This window comes from Diceros bicornis, chromosome 21 (assembly GCF_020826845.1).
Source record: "Diceros bicornis minor isolate mBicDic1 chromosome 21, mDicBic1.mat.cur, whole genome shotgun sequence".
NCBI classification, from domain to species: domain Eukaryota; kingdom Metazoa; phylum Chordata; class Mammalia; order Perissodactyla; family Rhinocerotidae; genus Diceros; species Diceros bicornis.
In genome coordinates, this window is record NC_080760.1 from 48,375,819 (window position 1) to 48,399,901 (window position 24,083).

Genomic DNA, 24,083 nt, shown 5'->3' on the forward strand with positions numbered 1-24,083 from the left:
CAAGAGACCCCAGGGCCGGGCAGGGCGCAGCAGGACTCACCTCGATGCCCCCACAATGCTGTGCACAGAGCAGAGGCTCAAAAAGGTATGGGACTTCTCATGAGCACCTGGACTGAATGCTTAGTCAAACAACAGTTGTCACGCAGGCTTCTGATGGCCGGCTGACTGCTCCTCCCACGTGCCGGGTGGAAAAGAGTGCTCCCTCTTCTGGGCTGCAGCAAACCCAACACTGGACGCCAGGAAACGGAAAGTAAGACGTTAACCTCAGACAGTGGGCCCTAAAGCAACTCTAAGTGCTTTAGAGGGAGAAAGAGCATCAGCGTCTGCATCTTAAGGGCCTTGTGTCTCAGATGCGGTGGTTCTAGGTGGGGCCCAAACCCAAGATCTGATTCAGGATGGGGAAATGTAAACCACTCAACCTAAGGGAGGAACCAAGTACTCAGGCCGAGACTGTCTTTATTCCATCCACCTCACCTCCTTAGAATGGGGGGTGAAGAGGAAAAAGTGCATTTTTTTTGAAAGCAAAAGAATTCCAAGACTGTAAGCTGAGACCCCACCTGTGATGGGAGTGGGAGGGTCATCAAATCATGTTTACTTCACGCGATAACATGCACCCTCAATACCTGAGGAGGGTAGAACTTTGTAGACAAAGCCAGGCCCCCTTCCCTCTTTCCCCAGAGAGGTGACTCAAAAACCACAAGGTCACTTTCTCTGTGATGGCTGTCTCCCTTTCACCAGGCTGCAGAGCGGTCCCAGATGAAGATTCGGCACCTAGATGGGGACCAAGGAGATGGGGATGTGATTCAGGGAAGATGCTGATGGGGACTGGGGGTCTCTGTTCGAATCTTGAAGCAAAGGGGCAATGTGGTATGGCTCGTGTTTGGGGAACTGATGCAAAAGTCCTTCCAGAAGCAGAGGATACAGGGTAAGGGGGTGTGTGTCTGTACTGGGGGAGGGGTCCTGTATTGCTGGTGATGCTGATCACCTTGCCCACCCAAAGTAGGACAAGGAGAGCCCCATCTGGTGGCCAGGGCAGGGAGCGCAGAGGAGAGCGCCAGGGAGAGCGCCGTTCTGTGGCTTCCCCGCCCTGGGCACCCCAAGTGTCCTGGGTGTCCCGCAGAGCCTGGCAGCCCTGCCCTATGGGGTCCGTCCGACGCTGAGTGTCCTCTAGAGCTCCTGGGCCGGTTGCCCCACGGCCTGCTCCTCCACGGGCTGCATGGCCTCCTGCACGTACACGATGAACTCCGAGGCCTCTCCGCCCTGCGTGTAGACTGTCACTGTCTCGATGCCCTCCACCTCGTCGGAGGATACCACCAGGTGATGTTGCTCGGCCAGCTCCACGGAGGCCTGCTGGAGGGTCTCTTGGATCATGACTGTGTGGTTGGAGCTGGGCTCCTCGTCGGTGACCTGTGGGAGGGCAAGGGAAAGGTCATACAGGTCCTGCTTCTGGGTCCAGTCATGACAACAGACTCACAGCTACTGCTTACGGAGTATCTAGTATGTTCCAGGAGCCTGTCCCTACTGCACCTAATCCTCTTAGCAATGCTCTGTGCTTGCTCTCACATGTTTATTGGTGAAGAGAGGGAAGCTCAATGCTGCAAAGCAACACGGCCAGGGGCCCAGCTGTGGCTAATGGTGGAACCCAAGTGGAAACCCAAAGTCCAAGCTCTTCTCTTGATGCCAACCTGCCTCCCAGAGGTATGGAGGTTGCCAACGGTATGAGAGTTGAAAGGTACCATAGGAGTTATTTACTGCAACCATGCTGAGTAAATAGTTATTTGCAGTTATATGCAGTAAATAGTTATTTACTGCAACCATGTTGAGGGTTGGGTGGGGGGGCTCCTAGAAATCCACAGCTGGTCCTTTTGGTGATGAAAAAGGGCCTAGGTTTATCCTGGGTTATCTGTCTTTCCACCCACTATGGGAGCTCAACTCTCTGTATGAAAACCAACATCACACTAGGAGGAGGCAAACACCCGCGTGACTGATTTCCCAGGTGTCGTCCATCAACACTAATGCCTGAACCAGCTGGGCAGCGCCTGCTGATGGGAACTCGCTGCCACAGGCTGGGCAGGATAGTCTGCGGGAGCCTCTGTCGGCGGAGGGGACCTGCTGAATTCCACGGCCAGGCCTTTCTCTGCAGCTCCAAGCAGGCAGATTCCAGACAAGGGCAAATTCCAGCTGGTGCTGATGCCCCACGTCACCGACTCTGTGGGCTCCGGTCTATTTGAAATAACAACTGTCTTTGATCTTGAGAAGAGATCATAGAAAGAATATGGGAAAGATTTAGAAAGAGTTGAGACCCTAGAGCTGCAAAAATGGCTCAAGGGTTAGAAAATAAGCCCAGAAGGAAAGAAAATGGGCCTGGGATTGTTTAGCTGGGGAATGAGAGAGTCCGCTGGTACATGGAGGGATTTCAGAGAGACTCGGCTTTTCCAGGGGGTCCAAGTGGACCAGAAGCTTTGTCCTACAAACCACTATTAGCTGCGAGGCTTGGACTACTTTCCCCTACAACCTCAGTTTTCTCATCCGCAAAAGAGAGACTAACATGCCCACTTCAGAGGATTGCTGGGAGAATTAAAGGAGATTTTTGTATGCAAAATGCATGCTTAATAACATGGCTGCCCTTTCGAAGCCTTCATTAATTCATTCATTCAACCAAACCTCTGTCATTTTATCAGGTTCCACTAGACTAAGCTCCGTGGGGGCAGGGACCATGCTCTCTTGTCACAGCTGTTTTCCCAGAGCCAAGCTGGATGCCTGGCCTGCTCCTGACTCCTCTGCCAGCTGATGTCTGACATGGGACGACTTCCTGCTCCCTGCCTGTCCCTCTGTTAACACGTCGGGACTCCACACTCTATCTGGGAATGGCCCTACTGGCTTCGAGTGGTCTCACTTGGCCCTGTGACTGTACCACTCCCTGTGAGCAGGAAAGGCTATGTCAGCAGGGGATCACATTTAATTCAGAGAGAAAAACAGAAAAGGCACCTCTGGGGTGGGCTCCACACAAAGTTATGGACTGGAAGGAACTTTTAATTTGGACTGACAGAATTCACCAGAAGCCCAAGAGCTATCCTAAGTGGAAACTATTAATACATTTAGCCTGGTTTGTTTTCCCAGAGTATCAAGACCTTTTTCCCTTCTTTTACTGTTTGTATCAATTTCATTTAAATGGGAAAATGTACTGTGAACCAAGACTTTAGAAGTAAATATTGATTTATTTCACGTTGAAAGAGAGTACCTGACAGAAGGGGAGGGAATACACAACAAATGCTTTTCTCCTCTTAACTGTCAGTCAATTCTACACAAAGGAAAAAGTGAGGGGCCAGGGTGATTTATACTGGGGTCCCAGTATAAACAAGCCCACTGCGCTTCAGGTAAACAGAAGATGTGATAGAAACGGTGAGATCAACCGATACACAAGCTCTGAGACATGCTCTTGGGCGTGACGCCATAATCGGGATACAGCGATTGCCATCAGAGCTGAAGCCTAAAATGAGGAAGTAGTCACCAACAGAAAATTTCCACTGCGGAAAATCCCTGTCCTTTTGAACAACTCTAACACCACGATGCCTGAGTACCGACAAAGGCTGAAAGGAGAACCCTGCCCTGGCCCGGGCCTTTGAGAAGCAGAGGCTGTCGCCTCCTGTTCCCACGACAGCCCAGCAGGAAGGAGGAGGTTCCAAGATGACCGAGACATGACCACTGTCCACAGATGCAGGGAAGAAGACAGGGCGACAGCTAAGATGAGGCTACCGTGCTTGAAATAGGGGTAAACGGTGCGAACTCTGTCGCATCAGGGCCCAAGGCACCTCATGGAAGGTGGCGTTGTCCACAGATAGAGGGAAAAGGCATTGCAGGCAGAGGGAAGACAGTGAGCAAAGAGCGGGTGTGTGCCCACAGCCCCGCCAAGGCCGCGGGCTACTTCCCAGTTCCCAACTCACCAGGCAGAGTTCCATCTTCACCTTTCAAGAAGGCTCTGTGCTATCTGACACACTAAGCCCACCTCAGCTTGACTCACTGAGGTGCCCTCTTTGCTACTTCCACAACCCTGTCAGGCTCTGTTCTGAGCCTTCTCCCAGATTCCAGACTTCCCCACTGCTCTTCCTCTGCCCACTCACAAAGGCTGGAGCAGTCCTAGTCCCCATCCTTGACTACTTCTCTGGACCCCTCATCTGCATAGAGGCTTCGGCTCCTGGCTGAGCTCAAGACACCAGACCCCACTCCTGGGCTGTAGATCACCAGTCTGTCTGCATGTGCGAGGTTCTCAGGGGATATCTGTCAAATGTGCATAAGTCACAGGAGAAGGAGTGTTGGCAGAGAAGTGGCAGGTGAGGCCTGAAATGAAGTTCACTATCAGATCTTGAAGAGCCTTGATCATCAGCTGAGAGATGGAGACTCGAAATTACAAAGGAACACACTGAAGCTTTCCAAGGGGCCCTGCATCGTCCCTCGTCCCATCCATGGCACTCCATGAATCAAAATTTGCCTGCCATGAGAAGTTAAGACTGACTGAGCATTATACTTCCCTCACCATCCTTCTAAATATTTACATTTCTTTCTCCATATTACCTTTCTGAAGCATTAAGTCTATTTAAAGAGAATCCTTCCTCCATTTTATTTTTTCGATTTTCAGCTCCAGCATTTTGTCTGCCAGAATCACCATTAAATTCATCCAATGCTAATTATGAGTACTGTAAACTTTCCAAACACAGTCCTTTGGGCTTAATTCAACAGAAAAAGTGACAGAGGCAAAAGCAAATGTGCACTTCACAGAAGTCCTGAAAAGAGCATCCATCTCAGTCAGCGCAGGCGTAATGGGGGCTGCAGGCTGTTGCTCAGTCATTTTACTGAGCATCCAAAACGTAACTAACAACAACCAGGGGTCCCAAAGTCCGCCTGTGGCCTGCTGTTGGACCGAGCTGACAATCTCATGAGCTCTGGCAAGCGGCTCTGCCAGCCCTGCAGAAGCCGCCCACACAGATGCTCCACTTTACATACAGCTGACGTGGGAACACTGTAGAAAGAGGAATAATGGGCTGCTTTACAGAAGGGGTTTATGAGGCTTTCTGCAGAGTGAGCCCCTCCCCGCCTTCACGCACTCCAAGGGTTGTAAGACGCACACTCCATTTGTTTTTATGTTTTATGTTTCTGCAAACCATGCACCCCTTCCCTGTCCCCACAGAACCCAGTGTCTACCCAGTCCCTTGCAGGTTATTGAACACTCTGCCATGCCTCATCCCAATCATTTACACCAACATCCTGTGGCTTGGGCATTTCTGAATGAAACCTCTAGCGGTCCAGGGACTCATCTAAGGTCAAACAGCTGCAAGGTAGCAGAAGCCGGACCTTGGTGTGAGCCCCAGTCCAGAGACCTTCCCCAGCTGGAGTAGTGTAACAGCGACTAAAGGGATTACACCTCACAGATCAACAGGGTTACATTATTACTCTTTACCCATCTCACTCAGTTTGTGGCTGGCTGTACGGCTCTCAACCATTTTCTTTGTTCAAAATGATCACTGTAGTCACTTAATCTATTAGCACAGGCTTCAAATTGTTCTCCACGGTAGAAATGATACGGCTTCACAGTGTCATTATCCCCTGAGATGGGTACTCCATTTTCTCCAAATGATATATCTAACATCTTCCAGCTAAATGATCAGCAGCACAGTTAGCTTAATAGAAACCTTAACCCACGGACTGTGCAAATTATTCACTACATCAGGCTCTGAGCTCTGTAGTTCTGCCCGCCTCAAGCATTATTCTAGATTCTGGACCAGATCAAAGTCAGGGCCAGGCACTCTGCTGGGCTCTACTCGTGCTGCAGCACAGCTTCCCACAGAGAGCCCGTCTTCTCCATGGCTGCAAGCCCACATCGTCTGCTCACAGGGCAAACGCTGACAGAGACTCTGCTGGGTGCTGGTCTCGCTTTTCCCTACTCCCTTGCCTGCCCTGCTTTCTCCCCCTCTTCCAGCTTCCTTCTCCACTTTCTTTGTAAAAACCATTCCTAGCAGGTTATGCCTCCCCCCTCGCAACGTTCAAGAAACTCCCGGAAGTGCCCCTAGCTGGGGGAGCCCTCCTTGAAGACGACGGTCCCTGCACTCATGTGCTATGTGGAGCCCCTGCAGAGCCCTTCACACAGCTCTGAATGACTGTCCTGCTCTGTATGACAGTCCTCTGCACAGACCTCCTCGCTAAACCCACAGCTTCTCAAGAGCAGGGACAGGCTCCTCCGCCCCAGCCCAGCGCCAGAGTCTCGGCAGGCACGTGGGAGGCATTAGGGGTACCTCCAGAACTATCCTCGGGTAGAACCTGGCAGTGATGATAAAGAGAACAGCCTGGAGCAGCTGGGCCAGCCCTTGTCTCGGGCTGACAGGAGCCCACCCAGACGAGGAGGTTGGGAAGAGGCCCACTGTCCAGAGGGGAAACCCCTTTGGCTCGAAAAGTCCCGAAGGTCCAACCCCTCATATTAGGGGAGAGGAGCTGAGGCTCAGATTGAAAATCAATTGCCCAGGACCACTTTGCTAGAACCGGAGCCCAGATTTTCTGACTTTTCATCTGAAAGCTCCCTGCCCTGAACCAGGGACTTCACACCAAGCCACAAAGCAGGTTTGGTTACAGGAAGAACACAGCCAAAATGTCTAGCGTGGAACGGCTCTTCCCTGGATGGCACTTCACCTTTGAGCCCAGCCTTCCACACCCTCTGACTCCATCCCTAACACACGTTTCTCTGTGACATAAACTGCCCCAACTATGACCATCCCCCAGGACGCCAAGACGGCCCAGACATTCAAGGACATCATGACAAAGACTAATTAAGGGAAGAAAGAGCTGTATCTCACGGCTGAATCCCACAGAGAAGGCAGTGAAAAAAGAGGAAAGACTCTTACTAGCTGGGTATTTACAATAACGATTTTAAGAATTGTTGGTAGATTAGAATAACAACACGCGTTTACATCCCCCCTTCCCCCAGAGCTTTCTAAACCCTGCAAATACTCCCTGGTGCCTGAGTTCCTCCCGCGCTCGTGTCGGGGGCTCTGCTCCACAGAGGAGCCCCTGCTCCTCGTAAGCTCAGGCACCTGAGCAGACGTTTGCGATTTCAGTCCTGACGGGTCATCGGGGTTTCCAGCACTCAGGCCCAGTGGAACCGAGCGTGTTACTTGAACTTGACTCCCAGCACATAAATAAATGATGAATAAAGACAAATAAATAAAACCTCTGTTGGCCCTAAAATGAAAAGAAACCAGAAGGACATCTATCGGATGGCATCCATTTAAAGTCTATTCAGGTTATAATGCTTTGGAATGAAAATCGCCACCCAAATGCCTCCATTTAGATGCTGCCCACATGTCCAGCGCCCTCCCTCAAGCCCGTCCCCCTCGTCGGGTGCTGGGAAGATGCTGGCCACCTTCCCTTGGGAGATTCTAGCTTGAGCATCTCCAGGACAGGGATCATCATTCACGTTTTCAGGGGGAACAAACCCCACTGTCACTGCTGCCACTACAGGCAGATCATTTTGCTTCAGGCATCCTTCACATCTCAAATCCATTTTTAAGTAAGTTGAACCAGGTCCCTCTTTATTAATCCCTCCAATGTCATTAATGTCCTTGAAAGGGAAAGCACCTGGGGCTGCGGGCACAGAGAAGCACTATTTATTCTTCCGTTGTTGGCACTCCCATTGTTCTCAGGATTAGTTCCCAGGACCTGCTGTGAGCCGGCCCTGGTCGGCCCTCTGTGGTTTGGGCGGCAGACAGGATTCAGAAGGCCACCAGGAGGGCAAAGCCATCGTGAAGATCATCAACTCACAGAGGGCGAGCACCCATGATGGGCAGGGCTTAATGAGAGCAGGCATGGGGGACACAAAGAATCTCAGACAGGAGCCGAACTCCCACAAGGAGACAGGTGAGACATGTGCAGTGTGCACAGGCATATATGCATGTGAGTGTATATGTGTGTGGGGGCAACATGTGAGTATGTGTGTGTGAGGGTATGGGTGCACGCACGTATATATTTGTGATGTATGCGTATGTGCAGGGCTATGGGCACAGGTGTGTCTGCGTGCAGGTGTATATGTCTGTGGATATGTGCAAGGATAGGGGTACAGGGGTATGTGTGTCCAGGTATATATATATATGTGGATATGTGCAGGGATATGGGCATGGGTGTGCATGTGTGTGTGTGCAGGTGTATATGTGTATGCATGTGTGTAGGGATATGGGCACGGTGTGCCTGTGTGTGTGTACAGGTGTATATGTCTGTGCATGTGTGCAGGGATACGGGCACAGGTTTGCATGTGTGCACGCACAGGTGTATATGTGTGCGCATGTGTGCAGGGATATGGGCACAGGCGTGCATGTCTGTGTGTGTGTGTGCAGGTGTATATGTGTGCAGGGACATGGGCACAGGTTTGTGTGTGTGTGTGTGTGTGTGTGTGTGTGCAGGTGTGTATGTGTGTGGATATGTGCAGGGATGGGGCACAGGGGTATGTGTGTCCAGGTATATATGTATGTGGATATGGGCATGGGTGTGCATGTGTGTGTGTGCAGGTGTATATGTGTGTGCATGTGTGCAGGGATATGGGCACAGGCATGCATGTCTGTGTGTGTGCGCACGTGTACGGGTATGGTACGTACAGACCTAAGCTTGCACCTGCATCGTTATCTCTCTCCTTCCTCACACTCCCTTTTACACTTCCTCTGTCTGTTCCTTATGACACTACTTCCTCCCTCGTATTATCGTCACAATGACCTTAACAGGCAGGCCCTTCACAGTCTCTGGAGTATTCTCAGACCCCTTATTAAAATTAGCTCTCCTGCAGCCCTGTGCAGAAGGCTGGGCAGGGAGGAGTGCAGCCGTATCTTTTTGAGAAGTGGTGGTTCAAGTTTATGAGATCCCACAGCTAGTATCAGGTGATTCTGGAATTTGAAGCCAAGTAAGACCCTCGAAGGCCTACAGTCTTTCTAACCACCTCTGTTTCATATTCGGTGGCCTCCTGTCACCCTCAGGATGCAGCCCAAGCTCCCTAGTGGGAGGGACAAGGATCCTCCCGCCCCTGCCCAGCCCTGTCCCTCCACACTCATCTTTGATTCCCGAACACGCACGTGCTCTCTTTTGCCCAGAACTTCTGCCCCTGCTGTTCCACCTGCCTGAAGCCCCCATCCCACCAGCTTTCCCTCGAGAACTCAGGTCTGTGCCCTCTCCTCCAGGGAGCACCCCGGCTCCTTGAGCAAGCTCGCCCAGAGAACCCTGTGTTGACGCCCGTCATCAGCCTGGCCACACCTTGCAGATAATAAAGAGTGAATCCTGCTTCTTGAATGAGTCACTGGAATAAAGAATGCAGAGTGGAAGGCTCTTAGGAAATGTGCTCAACTTGCTCAAAAACCACCGAACAAAGCACAGCTGACAGCACAGGCGCCACAGTTAGATGGTGTCAGTCACATGGAGAAGCCACACCCAGTGACCACGGGGAGAGGACCTTAGAGGTCTGTGTCTCTCCAAATGCGCGAGGTCACCAAGGGCAGTCACCACAGCCTCTGTGCACCTCTCATGGCACTAAAGGGGACATCTTAGTACACAACCAGGGCCAATGCCCTCATCTTTGTTCAGGTCCTGCTGTGCTCGTGGCTGCAGATGCTGCCAGATGTCACAGGTGCTCCCCAGTGAAGGCAGCTGATGCACAGTCAGGGTGTGAATGGGTCGGCCTGAATCTCAGGCTGCGTACTTCCACTCTGCCACATGGCCTCCCAGATATGTAAACAGACAGAGAAGTTGAGCACCTACCACATGCCCTACAGATTCTATAAGAGAGAAAAAGGCTTATGTTTAAATACGTGAAAAGAAGGCAGTATACAAGTGCACACGCCATCCTGTGCATCCGCCACACTTGGCGCAAACTCCGCCCTGGTGTCCACGGTCTGCCAGACCCTGCGTGACGCGGCCCCTGCCCGCTCCCCATGCCCAGTGCCCTCCCAGCCTCCTTGTTCCTCGTCCACACGGAGCTAGTCCCACCTCAGGGCTCTTCCCGTGACCTCCTTGCTTAGAGTGCCCCTCCCAGTGCTGTCACTCTGCCCCTCCCTCACTCCCTCAGGCCCCTGCTCCGATGTCACCTCGTCCACCAGGACTTCTCGGACCACCCAGCAGGGGCAGCAGCCCCAGCACTGGCCCTCTCTGCTGCACTTCTCTTTCACCACCTGAAATTGCATCACCTATTTATCTCTCTGTCATCGTGAGCTTCAGGAAGGCAGCAACCTGGACCGCGTTTGCCGTCACTTTATTTCCAGCACCTACGACGTGGCCTGGCCTGAGGGGGGTGTCCAGCAACTACCTGCTGAGCAAGTGAAGTCTGGAAACCATCACCACACAGGAGGGAGGGATCAGCATTACCTGTGTCTGTCTATGTGGTGTGCAACCAGGGGTCCTTGTTTTTCTTCTTTCTACTTTTTCTATGTCTTCTAAATTTTTAAGATAATACAGTCCTTTAATAATTGGGGAAAATGAAGCAAAAAGTAAGATAAAAAAAGAAAAGTGAAGAGGTAGGAAAGTACAGAGGTACGGACAGGGTGTGATGGGAGGGGTGGGTGGGGAGGAAGCACATGGTCATTCCAGATGTTCTGGGACGCCTTAGCTGGTCTGCTGAAGGCCACAGGTACGGAGGGTGTTTTGGGTGAGAACACATTTTCCCTCAAACGCACAGGACAGTCACCAGCACCGTGCTGGGCAGAGAGCACACGCTCTAAAAAGTGCTGCAGGAAACTGAACTCTCCAGAAGCAGCCCGTGGGTGGGGAGGTAGATCAGGCTGGCACCCAGCCCAAACCTCTGCAGGGGACGAGGGGAGAGGTCCCAGACCAGGTTCTCCTTCTGTATTTAGCACCAGTGGGAGTAAGAGAAAGTTAGAGAGCCAACCCAACAAACCCCACAGGGAGCAGCTGCAGACGCTGGATCAAGGCCAGTTTTCCAAGGAAGACTCGAGGCCTGATTTCTGAAGGCACCTTGCAGCATAAAAGGCTGCCTGACGGGGGTGCTCCATGGTAAACAGGCTCAGCCCAGCCTCTCCTCAGCCATCATCCTAAGGGAGAGGCAAACGGGCAGGCTGGCGAAGGTTTACTAGGGCCAAAAGTGACCAAGAAACTGGAGGGTGGACAGAAAACAAGCTTTAAAATCAGGAACAGATCTGAAGGGCTGGTGCCTGCTCCGGCTGTTGACAGGAAAGGCGTCCCGTCCTCGGCTGGAGCAGGGATGTGCAGTTACATAACATCACCACTTGCTTTGCAAGACAGACAGACAGTGGCCTCTGCGTCTGGACACCTCTAAGTGCCAAGCCATTTATTGAATCAGCCATCTCTGACAAGCCACCCACTCAATTTCTCATAAGCTGAATTTCCATGTACTTCAGGTGACTTCTCAGTTCTCTTGTTTTCCACTGAGAAGTTAACACGTGTCAGACACTCAGGTGGAAAGGGAAATAGAACCGTGATCCCCCCACGTGCTCCCTGTCCTGAGGGGTTTGCAGTCTAGTGGAGGAGGTGGACGGGCACTTACCCTGGACACCCAGGGAGGGGCGGGGTGGGGAGCAGGTAGGTCATGCTCAGGGATGGTCTCCTGAAGGAGATGACCCTGGTCTTGAACACTGTGGGATCTCCAGGAGTCAAGAGAATGCAAACATCTGCTAAGGTCCCTTCCACTGCAGAAATTCTCAGACTCCATGATTTGCTAAGAATTAAGAGGGCTACAGACAAAACCCCAAATACAACCAAACAACAAGAACAAAAGAGAACACTGCAGTCGATTCTTTTAGGGGAAATATTCCCCTGTGTGTGTTCAAGCTCTGGGAAAAGAGCCTTATCTTTTCCAGCAACTAGGGTTTCACTCACTGCTTAAATTATAACCACGCAAGAGCTTCCTTCAGCATTCTCAAAAGGGAGACTGGGGGACCCATTTCACAAGGTTAATAGCCAAGCTCATTTACTTTCACAGCCCTAGGTTAGGTGTGGTGCTGTATACATCAGAAACAAAGGGAAATGGTAAATCCTGTCCTGAATTTATAGAGAAAAGACAAGGTATAAATAAATGTGGTTTGTAAAAAAAAGCATCATAAATTCCCAACTCTAATAATATATATGTATATACAGAACCAAGAAAAGGGGGTATGTATTATACACAAGAAACTTGCGGAAATATCGAAAGATATTCACAGGCAGGAAGGAACCATTCCATACATCAGTGAAGATTTAAAGCCTTTTAAAAAGGAAAGACTGCATGGGAAGCAAGGAGGGCCGTGATTTAGGCGAGCCGTCTTTCCTGGGGAGACGGCAGGATGCCTCCCCTCCACCCTCTTCTTCTCTTGGCTATAAGCAGACAGCAGTTACTTTTTCTTTTCTGAAAATATATATCCCATAAACTGTCCAAAACCCGAGTTGTAAAGACTGGTTGCTAAGAACAGTCACTGCCAGTCCCGTGCGCATCCTGGCTCCCCGAGACACCGCAGGCCCCAGCTGGCCAACACGCAGCAACTCCGTTCTTCTGCACCCTGGACTTGTCCACCGGGTTCCCAGTCTGCACATCCTCCTCCTTATGTCTACACAGCACCTGGCTTACGGTAGGTGCTCAAAAGTATCGGAATTGAATTATTCTAATGTATATCCTGGAGATATCTTAAAACTGAACTCAAGCAGAATCAGAGCACATTCACAGTGACAGAGAAGGAGGCAGGCAGTAGCTTCTTACTGCCTAGGAATATCTTTTGATATTTAGACAAGTTTATTGTGCATAATGCTGTACTTCAGTGACCTTTAAGCACACATATATTAAATTTCTATTTAGTGCCAAGCAATGCGTGGGGGCTCTGCATCACCGTCGGCACCTCGCCCAGGGGACACGCTTCTCCTTACGAGCCTTGCTCCTGTCTGGTGGCCCCTCCACAGATGCGCAGCTCTAGGGTCAGGCAGGGCTTTCCTGTATTCGTCTCACTGAAATCCCCTCCACTGCTGTTTGAGCATCTCCCCTGCATGTCTCTCAGCAAAGAAGTCCTCCACCCTCCTGATTTTCACAAAATCACCCCAAGCAACCCTCCTTGCAGGCATGGCCGACCACTTTGTCAGCCTGGCAGGCAGGCGCTCGATAAAGACATGGGAAGTGATTGATCTCCCACCTCTGTCTGCCATCCTGAGGACTCCCTCTGTGTACTCTGGGAAGCACTTGGCTTCTTCCCTCAGCCGATGCAGACTCTTTCCCCCGCTTCAACAATCTGTCTCCTCTAGCAGTTCCTCTCCCTCTCCTCCTACACAAGTGACGAGCAGCCTCCACGAGACCAAGCAGACAAGGAAAAGGTGGCTGACAGCAGCTGTACCATGTTCCTCCCTGGACCTCCAGAGCCACAGCGCTCACCTAAGTGAGACTGCACTCCAGGATGCAGCATTTCCAAGCTTTGTTTGAAGAATGTTCATCCTAACAAAACACGCACCATTTCAATCACTCATCAAAGTTCATTAGCAGCAAGGTAGGTCTCAGAACAGAAAAAGGAATTTCCGATCCTGTCGGATTTGGAGCATCAATGCAGCTCTGACGTTCATCCTATGGCTGACGCTGACAGTCTCAGATCTCGTGCTGATCATCCAATCCTGCCCGTCAAATCCACACTTTCCTGTTTCTTTGCTATTTGTGCTTCTCTCTCGGAGCAGGAATTTGTGCTTCTCTCTCGGAGCAGGAAAATCTGCCAACCTTGACTCTCTGGTGCGTTTTCCCTTTGTCTGCTCTCAAGTCTGTGCACCCCTTCTTGCTCAGAACCCCTCTCCCAACTGCCCTTTACTGTGGGCAAGTGGCCAAATGATGTCCCTCGGCATTAGCTCTTCCGAATCAGACTCCCCCAGGGCCTTCTCGAGGGGAATTACTCAGAATGCCTCAACAACTGGAGGTTGTGAGGGGTCAAATTATTCCCAGCCACAAACACAATTTACACAACAAAACTACGTGTTTACCTGTCTGGAACAAGCAACAAACTCTCTTATGAAACATGTGCTGTTTCATCAACCCTGGGAATTCTAATGCCGAGCACAGGGTCTGGACAGCTGCCTTGGTACCTGCTTGCTGAATGGAAGCTTCCAGAAGCAGAAACAGCTGTGGCTGAACTCCACAAGCACAGAAGAGGTTAAGGAGCTATGTCTCCATGATGACTGGACCTAAGATTTATTGAAGACTTAACCACAGGCTGAGCACACTGCCAATTGCTTCATTTGCATAATCATGCATAATCCATACATTAGCCCCATGAGGTAGGTTCTATTATTTTCCCATTTTACAGATGAGAAAACAGAAGTTCAGAGGAGAAGTGCTTTGTTGCAGGTCACACACTATTAAGTGACAGGCACAGCATTCAAACCCAGACAGGCTGGGTCCCTTTTAGCTACTTCCTACACTCCCAGCTGTGCCAAGGGCTCCTTCTCCACCTACTGTGACACGGCCTGGGTGACTCTCAGGAAATGAGGTTGTCGGGAGACACCAGAGAACTACCCATCTAGGGAGGGCCTCCGTCTCAGAGGCCTGCGGTGCCTCCAGCAGGACATCCACATCAGCAGGAGTTCAGGGGCTGCTCAGCATAAGCGTGTTGAAGGCACCCTCAGCCCACCCAGCTCAGCTCCCCAACATCCGATGCTCCATCCGTGCTCCTGAGCACTCACGAAGCCTCTGAAGTGCACAGGCCCTGAGCTGAGTGCTGGAGATCCCAGAGGTGAATGAGGCCAAACCTCCTCTCTCACCCAGGCTCCAGGCTGATGGGGAGAAAAGACGTGTACAGACAGGCAAAGCGAGACACGGTTTGTGATCAAGTCCCTCAGAACTGTGATGGGGTGGGGCGTACTCCTGCGCACCTCCATTTTCTCCACCACCTAGAGGGGGAGAGCTTCGGCCCCTGCCAGGTTCAGCCCTCTGTCCACACCCTTTCCTAATTTCCTAACTGGGGAGGAAGGGCCACAATCTACGTGGTCCGGCCAGAGGCTCCGGATTCAGGTGACGTCCATGACCAGCCCACAGGCGGGGCTCCCTCCTTGGGCATTTGCATTTCTGTGGATCTCCCACTTTCCATGGCCACCGTGGGCAGAGCAGGTCTTCCCACAGCTGAGGGGCATGCTACCCTCCCTCTAGTTACGGTGGCGGGGGTGGGGAGCGGACTTAGGGCTACTCCTGGGGAAGCACGCAGCCCACAAATGCCTCGGGGCCCTCACTCAGACCAGAGTCCTGCACTGTGGGGTGCTGCAAGCACCCTGATATTAACAGAGGGGGACTCGGCTTCTCATCTGACAACGCATTCAGTGACTATGTTCCTTTCCTATTACTGCCCAACAAATCACCACAAAGGCAGTGGCTTAAAACACAAACCCGTCTAATCACGCTGACCTCTCTCACCAGGTGAGGGAAGTCTCTGCTTACTGGGCTCATGGGACTAGATTAGGTCCGTCTGGCTAATCTTCCTGTCTCAAGGTCAACTGTGCCATCTAACAACACAACCAGGGGAGTGACGACTCATCTTATTCACAGGTTCCGGAGAATGGGCCGCATGTGGACCTGAGAGTCAGAAGAGGGCTTCCTGACAGCATGCCACTGCAGCTGAGCCCTGAACGACAAGAAGTCAGCCTTGTAGAGGCTGGTGATGAGCACTCCAGCAGAGGTACAGCTGGTGCGGAAGCCCGAAGGTGGGGACGAGTGTAGTAAAACACAGGAGCAGCAAGCAGCCCAGTGTGCAGGTGCACTATGAGCAAGTAAACGGAGGGAGAGAGGAGGGCCAAACTGCTGTGGGGCCGGGGAGGCCACCGTGAGATCCTAGTCTCAGTTTACTGGACGCTATCTAAGTTATTGGAGGGTTTTAAGTGAGGGATGAAGGGATCTGATTTACATTTTGAAAAGATCGCTCTGTCTGCTTTGTGAAAACTGGATCTTAGAGCAGCAGGAGGGAGAGGAAGGAGACCAGCAAAGAGGCAGGTTTGTGAACCAGCGAGGGAAGACCCACAGCTTAGAGGGAGCTCCTCAGGCTCTACCATGCCCGCGAATCACCGGGGACCAGGGACGACGGTAAAATGCAGAGTCTGATTCGGGAGGTGTGGGGTGGAGCCAGACATTCTGCCTTTCTATCAAGCTCCCTGGAGCTGAAGCCGCTGGCCCAAGGACTACATTCTGAGTAACGACGGCTCAGATGGAGGCGGCAGCCGTGGGACAGAGAGACTATTTGAGGCATGTTGTGAAGGGAGAGTCCACAGCAAGGAGAGAACGTGCTGACAGATCAGACATGGGGGTGAGAGACTGAGGAGCTAAGACGGACCCCCAGGTTCCGACTTGAGCACTGGAGCGGCGAGTGTGCGGTTACCAGATGGGGAGACTGGCTGGAGAGGGGGCAGGGGTGTGAAGTCCGGAGTTCTTGTTTAGGGGAACTCCTCCAGGCAGGATAGAGGCTCTTCCCTGGTCCAGTGGGAAGAACCAGCCTGCAGCAGCACTGCCCCAGGAACAAAGGCAAGGAAGGCAGGGACCACACCTCCTCAGGCGGCAATCACAGCCCTGGCTCCCTCCTGCTGCAGCCCCGCCTTTGCCCAAACCTGAAACAGACTCAGCGACCTCAGCTGGCACGGTGAAGCTGTGAGAGGGGAGGAAGCACACACCACCCATCTGCCCTGGCCCAGGACACGGGTCAGGAAATGGGCACCCAGCAAACAGTAACAAACTCAAGACTATTAAACTCAAATAAAGTGGGATTCTGCAAATAGCAGCAAGGAAGCTGTAGCTTCTTGGGGCATAATAGTAGAAAAACCGGAGCTTAGGAAGAGAAAAGAGAAGCAAAGTTCAATAGACTGACATCTTCAGGTTAGCTACAGATATTTTGTATGAAAAAAAGTGCTGGAATGGAATAGGGAAAAAACTTTTATTCTCTGTTTTTTCAGACAATTTCCCATATGGCTACAGATACATCATGGAACTTATTTTTACTTTTAAAATTTCACAAAGAAATGGAACTTTCAGCCATTACTGTGCGATGAGAGGGCTCAGCAAGTAATGAAAGAACTATGAAAGAGGATGCGATTTTTAATATCAACCATAGAAATCATACCAGAAACAGAAATCTCTGAGAGAAGTTTGAAGACAAAGAAAAAGAAAAGATCCAAACGGCTAAGGGAGAACTAAGGAAGGCTCACAAAGGACGAGAGCTGGCATTAAGGGACAAGGGAGGGTGACCCATTGCCAAGACCCTGAATGAATTTTTGTCTCTGGATCTATATGCTGAAGGTCACCATTCAGCGACGGCAGAACAAATGTTCTATAAGGAACGTGAAGTATGAAAATATCTGGAGAGGCTCCCTGCATGTATAATGAGGACCTTGATATAATTAAAGTTGGCAGAGCCCCAGGATCAAATAAATTGCAGCTCAATGTTCTTTAGGCAGGAGCCAAACCTCACTAACCAAAACATGTGTTGAAAACTGGTTCTCATAGTAAGGGCTGTGATAAGGGGGAAAACAAAGAAAGCAGTCAGGGAGACTTCAGTATTGATATAAAAATCAAAAGGACTGGGAATTAAAAGATAAAAGATGTCTATCTGGATGGTAGGCCCCTATTAGTCTACTAACGGAGAATCTGGTGTTAGGTCATCTGAGGGTTAGGGAGCACCATGCAGGCCTCTGCTCTCAGTCCCCGCAATACACAACGGATGTGATCGCTTACAAAAGACATACAATTCCCCCGCACGGGCCTTCCAAAGGCATTTGAATCAATCATGGTTGTAATTACACTCTCGAGTCAGTAAGCATGGAATAGATGTGGCATTCCCATCACACAATGAGGAACAGTAGAAAATACAGTTACAGAGGACAGAAACTGCGGTGACTATCAGTTCTCATAAAATTATATATATTCTAATAGGGAAGATTCCTTAGATGAACCACAACATGGCAAAACCACCACAATGGGAAAGTAGAATAAATGATACGCTGAAGATACTGGGGTTTCATTACGGTGTAAAGAAGAGAAATCTGCTATTATAACGTCTCACACACTCACAGGCAAATGGTCTGAAGACAAATGAGGTTCTGAAGGGGGAGGTGACTAGAGAGGGAGTGTGCGTGACTCTCCCACTGACTCCACCACGTGGACGGCGCTGCGGGCAGGGAGAGGTTTGCTTACAGGGTGAGTCCAAAGTGCCTCTGTGGGAACAAGAAAAGGACAAGTCTATTAACTCGCCGGTTATCTGAGCTTAAAGGGATAACAAAGAGCAAGAGCTTCACTCAGTCCCTTTTGTGGGCAGGACAAGGGGAGAGATCTCAACTCAGTCTCGCTTTACGACGATGCAGACAGCCAATACCTTTTCTACCATGATCTTTCAAGGATCACAAGAGCATCTTGCACCAAAGGGATTCTACTGTCAGGCCTCTTGCTGTGCAGTTAAACCATCAACTTAATAGAATGGAGTGATTGTTTCAAAATAATAATGAAAATAGATTTTGAAGCCTCACGTAAGTCACGTTCCAGATCCCTCTCCCCATTATTTTGCCACGAGTCCCGTGAAATGTTCAGCATCTGCCCCAAAGGGGAGGAGCTGATTCTGGGCTCCCCTCCTGGGAGGATCACAGGGCGAGGCTTTCCCCAACAGGAGGCTGCACCTGACAAGTCCCTTCTGTAGAGCAGCTTCTCCCCACCAGATGCCCTTGTACAGACGGACAGTGCAAAAGGGTTTCAGGCACCAGATTACTCAGGGCCTTATGTTAAAACCAGGACAGGCTGGACCTGCTCTCCCTTGCAAAAAGGCAACAGGTGTATGTGGTCAGCCATCGAAGTGGATTGCATTTCCTTGCAAAAACAGTGAACTGCAAATAACAAACAGCAATTCCCATGTTGGCTGGCAACCAACACGTCTTCCCATGAGAACTGCTCCCAAAACTGCCTCTCGGACTGAGCGCTGCATGCTGAGCCCACGAAGGAGGCTCTGCCTGCTCCTCTCCTCCCAACTGACTCGTCCTCAGCCTCACCGTTTAGTGCCAACCACCACAGGGAACCTGCCGGGAGACGACAAAGGGCGTGGGGAAGCAGCTGGGAGAGGGGGGTTGCTTTTGGCAAAGCTGGAATTTCTGCTTTATTTTTTCATCAGCAGTTTGAGCGTGTGGGAAGAGCACTTGGGATTTTGCACAAGATTATGGCAGCGTAACTCTGCGCCATGCCAGGCTGAGGATCTGCGTGAGGGAAGTGGGCAGGGTGCCTGCAGGTCTGAGGCAGTCTCAATTGCTCCTTCCTGGTGTTCCCTGCCACTGGGGCACTGGGTGATGCCTTGGAAGCATCCAGCACGTGGAGGGACAACAATGAAGAGAAGAGGTGATCCTAGGGGGCCCTGCAGAGAACCAGGCATAGAGACAGAGATACAGGCCCACCAACACAATATTGCTAATCGTAGTCACTACTGAAATAGTCACTCCACGGGAGGCGGTACAGTAAGAACGGTCTAGCTGCTCTTGACCTGGGATTGAAGTGGAGTGTTGGCACTCAGCGGGGGACCCTTGGGGATCACTGTGGCTCTGCTGGCCTCTCGTCAGCAGTGATTCTCTCAAGGACCTGCAAGATGGAGCTCGTTCCTGAACCCTGAACTGAAATATCAACTGTGATAGAAATACTGATCTACTAAAGTGTGTAAGCTTTCCCGAAGCCGCCGAATCGCCCTGAAATCTGTGAATCAAAATCATCTCTACGACAACTGGATACTTCAGTAAACAATAACCTTCCCCTGGCAAAGAGGCCTTTACACTCTGAAATGCACGTGCATGTGTATGATGCTTAATTTTATATATCATCTTGACTGGGCCACAGGGTGTCCAGACATTCAGTCAAACATTATTCTGTGTGTTTCTGTGAGGCTCTTTCTGGATGAGTCTGAAATCAACAGAGTAAGCAGACTGCTCTTCCGAATGTGAGTGGGCCTCATCCAATCAGTTGAAGGCCTGAGTAGTAGTAAAAGGCTGTCTCTCCCCTGGATAAGAGAATTCCTCCTTGCCTGACTGCCTTCCAGCTGGGACACTGGGTTTTTCCTGCCTTTGGATTCTAATTGAAACATCAGCTCTTCCTCGGTCTTGAGCCTGCTGGCTTTCAGACTGGAACTTACACCATCACACCATCAGCTCTCCTGGTTCTCAGACCTTCAGACTCAGACTGGAACTTACACCATCGGCTCTTGGGTCTCCAACTTCAGACTGCAGATCTTGGGACTTGTCAGCTAGACAGCCTCCATAATTGGTGAGCAAATTCCTTATGATCAATCTCTTTAGGGTGTGTACACACACACACATATCCCATTGGATCTGTTTCTCTGGACAATGCTGACAACACAATGTACTGGGTCTCAGCACAGTAGGAATGGTAACTGAGTCACAGAGAAGTGGGCTTGACAAAGTGCACGCCACTGGACAGCCTCATCTGGACTAAACCTGTGACAGGTAGGCCCTTGTACACAGGGGAATGTCCTAGCCTGCTCACACATGGACACAGACTGAAAGGCTATTTTGTCTTTTACAAGCAACATGGATGAATGAATGATCTGTGCCACTTCACCTGCAGTGCAGGGATCTTCTCCCAGACAGGCACGCACTTACCCCCAAAGGCTGACATCCCATGATGCACCCAGCTCCCCCATCTGCTCTTTAGGGGTAAACCCTCAGCAGTAATAACACCACAAAAAAATTTTTAACTCAAAAAGACCCTGGATTATCACAAAAGCAGCCTGTTAAATCATCCTGAACTTCTTAAAAGGAAGATGCTTGTGACTATAAGGTCTCCTTACTCTTCACAGACAAACACTCTGAGGAAAAGAAGAAGGAGACACAGTGCAGCTGCTGGCCCGGTGGACCCAGACACTAGAGGCCGTGACCAGTGTCAGCGACGGTCTTGGAGAGGTATAAGTTGTTCTGCTGAATGTCACATGGCACAAATGCTCGGCACTGATTCACTACTTGGGTTCTGTAACTAAATGCAACAGCCTGGCAATTGTGGTTTGTTAAAAATGCCAACCTGCCTTCAAGAGGGCCACACAGGTCAGGAAGCCCAGAAGGACACCAGGCTCTGAGAAGCGACATGCAACTATGGGCTATCTGGACTCATCCTTTCTCCTCTGGCCCTTGAGCACCGGGAGGGGCGGGCTGAGGGGAGAGACCAGGCTGCAGCACTTAAAACTGGGCCTCCTCGCCCCTGTAACCCCTGTGGTTACAACAGGGCCCATCATTTAACATAAGTGGGGCTTCATCTGCCACCTTCTCCTGCCTCCAGTCACCCAGAGCTGACCACCAGCTCCTGCTCCTGCCCAACCCCCAGCTACCCTCCAAGACTCTACGCAGGCACCAGAGCGTCTACAAAGTCCTTTCTGCCCAGCACCTGTGCCCAACCCAGACCCAGGTTCCAGGCGGGCAATGCCCTGGTGTCTCACACTGCTCTCGGGGCGCTGGCCAACCTCCCCAAAGCATTCCTTACTCTCGGCTGGAAATGCCTGTCTAAGGTCTGCCTTTTCCAGATCTCTTGATCAGTTCTGCTTGTTGTTTTTTTTTTCCATTTCACCCTTAACATACTATATTCTTTACTTATTTCTGATATGAACGTGGATTAGCTATCTCTCTCATTAGAAGGAAGCTCCCCAACTGTATCGTTCACCTGTCTTGTTCACTGAAATACCCCAAGTGCCGAGAACAGCACCTGGCTGGTAGAAGCAGCCCAGGCGGTGCTTGTTGAATCAAAGAATAAATCATTTCCCTCAGTAGACTATCTGCCTCTTGAGAGCAGGACCAGTCTTAACACTGTAACCCAGTGTGGTAGGCAGAATAATGCCCCCTACCCCAAACACGTGCATGTCCTAACCTGGACGTGAGACTGTTCCCTTACATGGACATTACGTGGACTTCGCAGATGTGATTAAGTTAAGGATCTTGAGATGGGGAGATGATCCTGGATTATCCAGATGATCCTAAGGTAAGCACAAGGGTCCTTACAAGAGGAAGGCAGGAGGGTCAGCCTCAGAGAAGGCAATGTGACGACGGAAGCAGAGGTCACAACGATGGGAGGTGAGAAGAGCTTGGCTGTGAAGATGGAGGAAGGGAACCAGGAGTCAAGGAAGCCTCTAGAAGCTGGAAAAGGCCAGAAAGGAATCCTTCCCAGAAGGAATGCAGATGTCGACGCCTTGATTCTAGCCCAGTGAACTGCACTTCAGACTTCTACTTCCAGAATCGTCAGATAATAAATTTGAATTGTTTTAAGCCACTACATTTGTGGTAATTTGTTGCAGCTGCACTAGGAAACCAATGCACCAAGGACTGAACACACAGTGGTACGCAGTAAATGTCTGCGAAATGAACACTGTAAACTACCAAATAAAGTGTTATTCTTAGTCTCTAAAATAAATTTTAATCCATAAGAAAAGCAAAGAGTGATTTAAGCCATGAGGCAATGGTGATGGTGGCTATTATTTTTATAAGTCTTTCTTTTCCTCTAAATAACTAATTTTGACACCAGAGATGCTTATGATAATATTTCCTATGCTGGTAGGTCTTACATTTAACTTACGTAAGGCAGTTTTATTAATCAATATAAATTTCCTCCTCATAAAACCCTAAAGCAAGACTTAACAAAAAGAAAACTATTTATTTAATGAAAACTGGTCTTAACCAACGCACAATCAGTTGCATTCAAAGTTCTCATGTGTTTCCTCCGGCAGAGCCGGGGAGGTACATGCAAGGATTCTTCTTTCTGAACATTTCAAAATGCTCGAGCCCCATGAGTTTATTTTTAACACTGACATTTGAGAAAAGATAGAAGTGACAGGAAATCATTGAGGACACGTTTCTGGGTCCAACTGAAAATTTAAATGATCTGAATCATGGGCCAAATCTTTTCTGTGTCTTATTAAAAAGTAAGAAGAAAACAATCTAAGAAACAGTTTCTTCTCAGCTCTTTGCTTTCCAACTGCCTCAGCCTACCCACCAGGCCTGTCATAATTTTCATCCCAGAAACTGAAAATCCAAAAAGACTACAGATGAATCACTTTCAATTATCACTGATAAACTGTGGTATGTAAGATTCTCTTCAATTTACATTAATAAATCAAGAAAAAATAAAATTAAAAACAGAGCATCTAACTATTATTTTATATGGGAAAGAGATCTTGAAATTTTTAAACATCCAGAACCAATTTATGTATAATCTAGAATTTGGTTTTGGCCCTAGAGAAGATATATATATATATATATATATATATATATATATATATATAACAGAAAACCTTAAAAAGATCTCAACATAAGCTATCCAATAGTACTTTTAAAACACTTTTTCTGCAATATACAGCATGTGCTTTATGACAAGGTGTTCCAGCTTTTTTCTCTACAGGATATAACTGGAGAATCAAAACACGAAACCCACAGTGCACTCAATTCCACTTAATAAACATTTGTTGAGCCACTACTATGGTGATATCTTGAGCTGGAGAAACACGAAGTCCCCAGCATTCAGGGGCTCCCCGTACGTTAAAGGAAGAACGTTACTGCTTACCAACAGGTGCTCTAGAGTTCACATCTAGGTGGCCTAAGCACACTCATTAGACAGATATAATTTCTCTACTAAAAAATTCCTAAACCAGAATTTATTAAAAAGAATTGAAACTAATTTATTTTTCTAATAAAAACAGATATATTTAAATGTAAATGATAGGACAACTGAATTCAAAGAGCATTCTTTCACCTAGGAGCTTGACATACTGCACTCCTTTGCCATAGGAGTGGGGGTTGGATGTCTACCTGCCCATCAATCCATCCAACCATTCTCCCATTCATCATTTATCAACAGCCTCAGTAAGCTAGGTGCCAGGCCAGGCAGACAGGATAACGACTGGGACACACATTCTGGGGAACATTTCCAAATGCAGTTCCTCAAGACTATGTTAAACAGTGACTCTCCTTTTAGCCTTGTGTTTTCTACAAGCCAAAAGATTCTCTGAAGGGTGCCACTGTTTTCTGCTACTGCAAACACATCCTATCTGTTCACATTGGTTGTACCGGATGCTTATCTGCCTTATCCCTTGTCACGCTGT

General features: G+C 49.7%; 1 protein-coding gene across 5 annotated transcripts in view; it reads right to left on the reverse strand.

Moving 5' to 3' along the window:
• Window positions 1-439: 439 nt before the first annotated feature.
• ZFAT (zinc finger and AT-hook domain containing) overlaps window positions 440-24,083 on the reverse strand; it is a 203,333-nt gene continuing 179,689 nt past the window's right edge. For 4 of the 5 annotated variants that reach the window (XM_058564974.1, XM_058564978.1, XM_058564975.1 and 1 more), the window contains exon 16: window positions 440-1,407. In XM_058564974.1, coding sequence (XP_058420957.1) covers window positions 1,168-1,407 — 240 coding nt within the window. In that variant the 3' untranslated portion in view covers window positions 440-1,167. Of the gene's footprint in view, window positions 1,408-18,034; window positions 18,178-24,083 lie in introns of all 5 variants that reach the window. The other variant, XR_009223314.1, reaches the window with a different exon arrangement.